The sequence below is a fragment of the Vicia villosa genome, linkage group LG6 (genome assembly GCF_029867415.1).
Source record: "Vicia villosa cultivar HV-30 ecotype Madison, WI linkage group LG6, Vvil1.0, whole genome shotgun sequence".
Classification (NCBI taxonomy): Eukaryota; Viridiplantae; Streptophyta; class Magnoliopsida; order Fabales; family Fabaceae; genus Vicia; species Vicia villosa.
In genome coordinates, this window is record NC_081185.1 from 29829512 (window position 1) to 29839482 (window position 9971).

At 33.6% G+C, this 9971-nt stretch overlaps 2 protein-coding genes across 2 annotated transcripts; both read right to left on the bottom strand.

The window, feature by feature from the left end:
- Positions 1 to 1089: 1089 nt before the first annotated feature.
- LOC131613469 (uncharacterized) lies at positions 1090 to 1824 on the bottom strand. Its single transcript, XM_058885137.1, has one exon. The coding sequence runs from the start codon at positions 1822 to 1824 to the stop codon at positions 1090 to 1092; it is 735 nt and encodes a 244-aa protein (XP_058741120.1).
- Positions 1825 to 2880: 1056 nt separating this feature from the next.
- Positions 2881 to 9357, bottom strand: LOC131609062 (RNA-directed DNA methylation 4-like). Its single transcript, XM_058880694.1, has 10 exons — positions 8966 to 9357; positions 8796 to 8876; positions 6985 to 7073; positions 6667 to 6741; positions 6437 to 6478; positions 5185 to 5336; positions 4037 to 4152; positions 3661 to 3736; positions 3513 to 3583; positions 2881 to 3429 (listed from the first exon to the last, which is right to left on the bottom strand). The coding sequence occupies exons 1-10, from the start codon at positions 9060 to 9062 to the stop codon at positions 3143 to 3145; spliced, it is 1086 nt and encodes a 361-aa protein (XP_058736677.1). The 5' UTR covers positions 9063 to 9357; the 3' UTR covers positions 2881 to 3142.
- Between the last annotated feature and the right edge of the window lie 614 nt (positions 9358 to 9971).

The following is a 9971-nucleotide window of genomic DNA, read 5'->3' on the forward strand; positions in this document are numbered from 1 at the left end:
ACTTCAAAAATACATAAAAGTGGATATTTAAGCATAACAAATTAATATGAAAAGAATAGAAATTAAAGAATTAGAAATAAAATGGAATAATGAATGGCTAAAATATGTATCTAAATGGTCATAGAGAAAATAATGTGTTGGTTGGTATAAGGGTAATTCTTGAATGATCTCATGCTTAATAGTTAGAAGTGTTATTGTCAAACATTTTTATTCATGCTTTAATTGTGTCTCGTGATAGTAGAAAAATGTACGTAAGGTAATAATACATACATATATTTCAACATTGTAGAAGATGTAAAAATAAATAATTGTGGAATTATATGAAGAAGAATACCTAAACAATATTGTGGAAAACTTCCTTGAAAACCACATTAGTGGTTTGATGTGATGCAATATTGTCTTTGTCATGAATTAAGATTTTTACATCTGCTTTGCTTTTGACTCTTGACAAATACGTTATTTGGAAAAACTACCTCTGTCCTTAATTATAAGACTCTCTTGAGTTTTTTATTGTCTATTTTTATAAGACTCTCTTTAACTTTAAAAGTGCATTAATTATTTTTTTGTAAACACACCCCTAATTATATCACATCTTTTTTTGCAATAAATAATAAATACACATATATGAAAATCAATTATTTCTCTCTCTTAAAAATAAATTTATAAAATTGTATAAACAATCAATAAATTTAATACTCTAACCAACTTTTTTAATTAGCGTAATTTTGTCTATAGGGTCTTATATTTAGGGACGAAGGTAGTATAATCTAAGATAGTCTAATGATCGTCCTTGAGATTTATTTATTGTCATTGCAAAAGAAATAATAATGGAGAATTGTCTTCTTATTAGCTTGAATGGCCAAGGAGATTGAGAAGGAGACAAATACATTCTAGGTATGTAAATAGTGTTTCCAATATGTGTATATGAAATAATCTTAGCCTCGATAACATGATTTGCTAACCTTGTAACCGTCAATCTTGTACCATTGCATAGTCCCTCTAATTGATCTAAATTCCGTATCAACATTATTGTTGTGCCAATCTTTAATTTCATGGAATGATTAGGTAAACCACAAGTTTTCAAACAGCTTAAGAATTCTCGAGTCGCTCAAAAACCTCATTGTCATTAGCTTCGGATCTATCAATAGAATCACTACTCAAATACTTCATCACCTTATAAGAACATAACATGTTTTTCAGGAAAACGTAATAATAAATGAAGTTATTAACAATTAAGATTGAGAAGATGAAAGAGTAATCGTAACCTAGAAGAAGATTAGTAATGTAATCATTGATTTCGTCCACGATCTCTATAGTATTAGCTAAAATAGATCTACTTTGGAGAAAATCAGGGTTTGTGAGATTTTCAACAAGGTTTGGATAAGTACTTGTATCAATAATCTCAATTGGATCGACGAAATCTATTAAAAGAAACTCTGGTGGAATAGTAATTTCAGCAAATTCATCATTTGGTTCTGAGACCTTACCTTCTCCAACTTGTAAAATCCATTTAGAGCGACTATCAATCTCTTCAGCATTGTTTGAATTTGACCCAAATACCAAGCGCATATTTTTGGTAAGCGTTAGAACCTTGCCATGTTCCCAAATATATGAGGCATTTATTGTTGAATGCACTATATCAAACCTAGTTTCTCTTGGTACAATAGGTAGAATTGGTCTAAAATCACCACCAAAGACAAGAACCTTCCCTCCAAAAATATGTTCACATGGTTTCTCGGTTGTACCCATTATATCTTTCAATGACTTGTCAAGAGTTTCAAAACACCATTTGTTAGCCACTGGAGCCTCATCCCATACGATCATGAGAATGCTCTTAACATCCTTAGTGAATTAGAAAGCTTTATCGTCGAAAGACCATTGTGAACATGAATTGAGAAATAATGATTGAGAAGCATTTTGAGATGGATTACCATGAAGGAATATGTGTTAAAGCCGTGTAAAACGAAAATATTAGACAAAACGCATAAAGTAATAACTGTTTTAGCGTATAAGGAAACATTTGTGATAATTTTACTTTGTTTTGAACTCAACCACTCGAGGATAGTCATGGTTCAGTAGTAGTTTTGATCAATTCCACGCATTAGAAAGGTTTAGTTTCCCGTTGGCTGCAAGAATGGGATAGTCATTAAAATGTAATGAAAAACACAACATTAGCAACAATATAACACGACATTACATGCACTTTGACGACACCACACATGAGTAAGTATGAGGATGCAAAGAAAGGATGAACTTCTTATTAAAACGAAAACTAAACATCATAATGCAAGTTTGATCTCAAGTTTGGAGAAAGCAATGAGAATCGTTTCGAGAAACAAGAAGTGGAATATCCATTGATACCTGAGTGTGTCGCGATTGAAAGGGGAAGAGAATGAGGTCGTCGAAATTGGAAAAGGTGGGAAGGTAAAGAGAGACAGAGAAGAGAAGTTGTGAATGTAGGAAGGTAAGGAGAGAGAATGAAGACAACTTTTCGTTTCTGATTGTGGGAAGGTAAGGAAAGGAAATTGTTTTGAGTTAATATTGTGTAGAATAGTTGAGGGAAGGGGTTGAGTAATCTAACAGGTAATGCATGGTTTCACCAATATCCAAAAGGAGTAATGAAAAATGTGTGCCAATTAAATGAATGGGGGAAAATTGATTGATTAGTTTAAAATTGATTTAGCAAGTTAAAAAAAAGACTTGGTGTAGTGAAAAATTAATTGTTAATGAAGGACTTATTAGGGAGATCCTATGCATGTCTCGCAGTTGATAATGGATAAATTTCAACAACTCACAATAGTTCATTTTCATTGATAGTATCTAAAACTTACCATTTTCTATAAACGAGATCGGAAGGAGTAATTTCATGTTAGGAACATATATCATATTCACACACCTTTTAGTCTATAAAGAAAGAATCATATACAATCTGAAATTAGAAAACTTTTTTAAGACATATCCACGCTCAAATTACTAATTGGACAAAATAACCAACCCTGGTGGATATTTTTGTGAACTCCCATTACAAATGAGCCCAGTTGCCTAAAATGTAAACAAACTAAGAAATTCGAAACTTCATCAACTACAAATTAGAAGCAACACATTTTTTTTTTTGCAGGATTTTATGAATAATCCGATAGCTTCATCTGTAAGACCACTTCAATTGTTCATTATCCGGATCATCGTCGTCGTCATCAGAGTCTACCTCTTGGCCGTCATAATCATCAAAATCCTCATCATACAATGGATCAGAAATACCATCTTTAGCAAAACCATGGTGTCCATCATCCGCATCTTCATCATCATCTTCATCATCATCTGACGATTCATTATTAGATCTGCTATGCTCACTTTCATCTGATTCACAATCAGAATCTTCACTGTCTTCCGAAATCTCCTCTGGGTAGTCATTCATTGGATGGTTTTCATCTAGAATTGACAAGTGTAAACGAGTTTTCAAACAATAGTGATCTTCAATAAGGATGAAGATGAGAAAAGACATAGGGAAATACCATTTGAGTCCTCAGTTTCATAATCTGAATCATCAGGCCCGTCACAATAATCTTCATCATCAACTTGAATACTAAGCCAGCAATACACAGCAATGTCAAGTAGAAAGCATGAGAAACCAGATTAAACAGATATAGACAAATTACTTACAGTGGATAAGAATGTGAAGAACTTTCTTCATTGATCGTCTCATCCGTTACAGTGTAGAGGTCATAAACATAGTCCTCTGTATATGTCACATAAGACAGCACACCATAACCATATGTAAATGAACAGTTTAGATAATCTCTAAAATAAGTAAGAGTTTAGATATAAGAGAATTGGTCAGCAACAACAATAATTTCAAATCATTTGATGCAACTCTTGATAAAAAATAACATCATAAAATGCCCCAAGATAACTCCAAAAGTTATTTATCTTTATTAACCCAGAAAATGTCAACTATTTAAATAAATGCAACTTGAGAAAGAAAAAAAAGTAGCAAAATTAATAGTAATTTAATGGTAGTTTGCAATTATACAACAACCTTGTTTGGATTGAGTACTTAAATCAACTTCAATCTCTGCAGCAGCATTAGGAATAACCTCTCTTAGTAAAGGGAGGAAACTAGACAGAAGTCTTTGATCCTCCAAGGAGATATCTCTGCATTAATCATAGGTTAAGTGTATTTTCTGAGACAATAAATAACAACCCTCGTTGTTTATATAGCAACAGGAGTAAGTATTTACACAGTAAATAAATAACAACGGCACAATTCACAATATATCTCTCCTTGTTTACTGAAGATATTTGTATTAATTCAAATATTAAATAAATAACCATCTTTTCATCAATTGTTCAAGCCCAAACACGCCCATATAGATCTAAAAAAATTAGGTTAAGATAATCTCTTCTCCTGTCCTTTGTATATAAGAAACATTCTTCAGCGTCAAGCTCCCGCCCATATTTCCCACAAAGTTGTGAAGAATAATAACACTAAATTGGCTAAAGCTTCTAGAGTTCACATTTATCATCATCGACAACTTCTTCGATGACACTTCAGTAGTAGAGACAATGCTCCTTTGAGGTATGGTGCATTATCATCAAATGGTACTAGTATTGTTTCGGGTTTTGGCCCTTTCATTGGAAACAAAAGTGGGTTTGGTGGTTTTGGAGCTTGTTCTAATATTGCTTCTGGTTGGGTTGTGCCTAATAATCACTATAGATCTGGATCTCTAGTTTCTCTTGTTAGAAACCATCTTGATGTTTGCTGCCTCATGGTATTTCGATGTGTTTCACTTCATTTCATAGCATTGTCATGTGTATATAGAATTCCGATGGATTATTACTTTCAAATATCTTTGATGTACAACAAACTTATGATGAAGCCACTCATTAATGCTTGTAATTGAAAATGTTTTTTATGTTGCCCAACTTTGTTATTTATAATTTTTATTTTATTTTGTTATTTATGTTCCCCTACCTTTTTTATGATTTTAATATTAATGTGAATTAATTTTTAAAAAATACTTTTGAATGAAAACAAATGTAATAAGAGGATCATTAACAATTGAAGAGAACATAAATAACAAAGTTATAGTGATTTCTAGTCGTTATTTATTTAATACATAAATACTTACTCATAGTGTAGTGCATTTACAAAGATAACAAACAAACTTTGATGGAAATACTTACTCGTGTTGCGCCTTCTTAATTTGTTCTTCAGAGTCAACACGAACAATGTCATAGAACTGGCATATTTCTTTTAATGCATTTTCATCAGATGTCCCCTTGTTTACTTTCCTGCTCTTCCATATTTGCTCAAAACGAGCCTCTTTCGCTGAAGACTGCGAGAAAGAATTAGACATTTGCTGGAAGGAAACCTCTCGCAAAACTACTTCAATGTTTAAATATCACTCCCTCATTCTAATTATCTATAGAGTGGAGCGGAACGAAGTGGAATGGAGCAGAAGAAAGATTTCATTACATTGTTTGAATATTTTATGATGGAATAAAAATGAAGAGAAGTGATGGAATAGGATGAAATGCATTTCATCATGTTCCTCTCCATTTCCTCTTCTTATCAATCCAAACAATGAATCAGAAGTTATAAATTAAAGAAAAAACAACAATTTTATCAATTTAACCTTTTTAAGCATAGTGTATTCGTTGTTTCAAAAAAAAAAAGCACAATGTATTCATCATTATTATTAAACGTAATATGGAAAATCATGATTTGGGAGTGATGTGCCGAGTATTAATAGAGAGTTCAATTAATAAAAAGGTGTCATTATTTTGAAAATGGAAAATGACACTTTTTTTGAGATAAATATCTTTTGCAAAAGTGACACTTATCATGGAGCGGGGGGAGTACTATTGTGATGCATTCCAAAATTTACAACTACCATGAACAGGATTCTGCCAATTCACATAAAAATGAGTTAGAAAGTTTGGCTTCTCTAATCTTATCATCTCAGACACTAGGAGGGGCTTGTTTGATTGTGTTTTGTTTTTTTTTTTTGGAAACTTTTATAAATCAATATTTAAAACTGTTTTTAAGAAGAAAATAATGTGTATTTTAAAAAAGGTAAATTTATGTACTTTAATTTGATATCAAGGATTCAAGGTAAATTTAACTATAAGCAACTAGAAAAATAAATAAAATGCAATTCTACAGAACTACAAAAACAACAGAAAAATTCAAACAATTCCAAAACCAATCATAGCATCAGACCAAATTTCAGTAAGGGGACTGTAAGTTGATAGTTAGAGGGATTAAATAATATACATAAAAAAAGGATGCAAAGGTATGTCTGAAACTATACAGAAGAGACCTCAACACAATTTCGAATAGTATATATTGTCATCCCTTAGAAAGAGTATTAATAAGAGTCCAAACATATGTGCATACACAAATAGAAGAAAAATATAAGGGCATGTAGCAAACCTCTTTTTCTTGTTTAGCTTTAAACAAGAGCTGATCTTGCTTCTGTGGACATCAAAAATAGGAAATGATGAGAGACAATATGATTAGAAATGTGAAACATGTTTGTGATAAAACAATTGGGAAAGAGGACAGATTCATTGCTTTGAGCATGCATTAACAAATATGCATGTGCACAGTGTCTGCACGTGCAGAAGAATGTGAAGGGGAGAAGTCAAGAAGAAAAGGCTTACGTTGACTTTTTTGAAGAGGTTCTTCCTTTCCTCAACTTTTGACTTAGATTTAGAAGCACTTTTGGAACCAGGATCCTTAAAAAACAGTCAATTGACAAGGTGTTAATGTATGCATTTTGTCAAAAACATAGTGCAATGATGATTAAAATTTGCCACCTATTGCAATGAGTCATTGCCAATGACCGAAACAAAATGTTATAAATGGAGAGCAAATTGACATGAGATGGGAGAGTTTTAACTCAAAAACAAAAGACATGACAACCCTCCTATATCATAGGGACAAAAAATTGTACATCATCATCTAGATAGGTTACTAACCACAAATGACTGCACAATATCTAAAGTGACCTCAGAGCTGCTTATTGTCTCCACATGTTGCACCAAAACCTTCTTGTTGTGAATTTCCCCTAAAAAGGAAGGGAGCAATTATATCGTGAGTCAGGCATAATTCAAAAACAAAACATTCCAGCAGTTTTCAGCTCTTCAATCAGTAACAAATCCGCTCAAGTCTAGCTAGATTATTTAAAGGCATTCTCCTAATATGTGTGTCATTTGACCACCTTACTTTTTTATAACATCTTGACAGCTGATGTTAATTGTCAAAAGAAATCCTCAACAAAAAAATTTAATGAAATAAACTATCAAATATTTTAGGAACTGAAACTAATAGAAATTCTTAAATATGTCTGAGCAAAAAAAAAACTTTGTTCTCTGCCATACTCCAAGAATTATTGATGCTTGCTATGATTCTTTCTGTACGTGCCAAGTAATCAGAAAATCAGTGTCTTTTAATACGTCTCAGAAAGCAATCTATTGGTAAGTAGGTGTGTGCCACGGAAAGAAATGAAAGAGTTATAAAGGGATTGCACATTCGAAGAAAATAATGAGTAAAAATCAGCTTGAGGAATTAATTAATACAACTTAACTTACATTAACGTGACAAGTAAAGCAGTAAATGGAGCTTTCTTATGTGACTAGATAAGAGAGAATGAAAAGAGAATAGAGGAGATAAGGTCTGGAAAAGGAAGATAGGTCCCTCGAAGTATTGGTATTGTCTTTAGCTGTTTAGCATGATCTTTCATTCTGTTTTTCGTCTTTTAAAGTTGGGATAATTTATACATCTATTCTAGAACGGCTATCCCATGGATATCAGTATGTGACAATATAGAGTTATTATTCAAAAGTTACAGTTCTGATTCACGGTTTTAAAGTCTCCTAGGAATGGATTGGCTTAACTGAATAATGATGGCAGTTGCTACAGTAACCAAGGGAAGGCTGGCTTGTGTTGTATTATCCGAGGAGAAGCAGGGGAGCTGCATATGGTTTTTTGATTGATATTGGATCTATAAATAATTTTCATCTCAGGTGTTTTATGTGATATGGTGTTTTATGTGATATGAAAATCTCATTGGATTGTTGTATGAGTGGCAATGTTGTACGAGACAGAATGTTGGGTTGTAAAGAACCAACATGAAAAGCAACTACGTGTAGGCGGTGTAGCAAAGATCAAGATGTTGCATTGGATGCGAGGTGAGAGTGAGACTACGTGAGATATGATTAGAAATGACAATCGCTGATAGCGGCGCGGAGCGGACGACCTAAAAGTGGGATAGTGTATAGCTTGGATGACAGGTATTGATAATTTTTTCTGGCAAATTACATGAATTTAAAATAAACAACTAAGCCTTATCACACAAGGTGGGGTTGGCTACATGAATCACTTTCACTATAACGTTCTATTAAGGACCATGCTTCTATCCAAATCATTAATTTCGAGATCTTTCTTAATAACTTATCTTATCGTCTTTCTAGGTCTTCCTCTTCCTCAAATTGTTTGTCTTCTCTCCATCTGGTCTACTTCCCTTACTACAAAATCTGCAGGTCTTCTCTCTATATGCCCAAACCACCTAAGTCTATTTCCCACCGTCTTGTCTCCACTATAGGCGCTACCCGACATTCTCTCTAATAATTTCATTTCTAATATTAAAATATAATGCCAGAAAACTCAGTTACCAACTATCTAGGTATTATCAGATTTATAACATCATATATGTTCCGCATTATACTATCAATTATGAAAGCAACGAATAATCAACCGAACAAGATAAAGATACGAAACGAAAAGATACCTAATGGAGAAGAATCGGAGATAGATAGATTTCCGAAATCCAAGAGAGGGCGCTTGAATGGCCTGTCGTTGATTTCCAACCCTAGATTGAAATGCAAAAAAGAAAAGAATAATAGGGTTGTTAAATGAGAATGAAAAAAATAAAAGGAGAGTGATGAAAGGGATGGTTACAGAAAGCGTCGAGTGGAGAATGGAAGGGTTTTCGTTTGACCCTAACCACGACGGGTTTGGGTGGAGGTGGAGCCGGAGCAGAGGAGCTTTCCGCCATAATTGGCGACTGGTTTAGAAGCAAAGAAAAGAAAAACCCTTCAATTTCACGGCAGTGTTTACTAAACTCTTGTCCCGCTGCCTTCCACAAATTTACTGAAAGTCTTGTTTTAGTAGTTGTTGTACTTATATTAGGTTCGAGAAAAGTCGGTGACAAAAAGGGAAACAGAAGGGCAATAGGGGTTGATCGGGCAATGGATTTTGGCTTAGTGGGCACTGGGCACCGGGCACCCTAACCTCACCATTGTGAGTATGGCAGGACAAAAAACAGGAAACCAGCTCAAACCGACTAATTCATGTAACCCGTTAACCGCCAATTCGATTGGACCGGTTTATTAGTTTCCTGGTTTGAGAAGAAAAGGATTTGAATTTCTGGGCCTAGTGAAATCTTAAACTGACCGGCCCAATAAGGTGTTATGAGGCTAGGGTAATAATATTGGGCCGAGACGTTGCAGCCCAAGTAGTTATTAGTCCAACAACAAACCAACCAACACACATTACCAGTTTCAATTCACACGACACAAATCAATTTCCAAGTTTTCACCTTTCTGCTAGGGATTTTACCTTTCTCAAGTTTCACGAACAACCACCGCCGTCCACGAAACGCCGCCACCGTCCACCGTTCAACACGAACCATCATCGATCTAAGTTATTTATCTTTTGCTTTATTCTTCTCTTTGTTTCTCTCTTTCCCTCTCCCTCTCTCTCTCTCTCTCTCTCTGTTTGTCTTTAACTTTAGTTGATATGTTAAGTCTATATCTGAACTATTTTTGATAGGTTTGATATGTTTGATGTTTGAATCAAATGAATGATATGTAATTGTAGCCTGAATTCGAACTCTACATCTTCAAACTATTTTTTTGAATAGTTTTATATGTTTGATATGTATGAATATGAACTCTGCATCTTC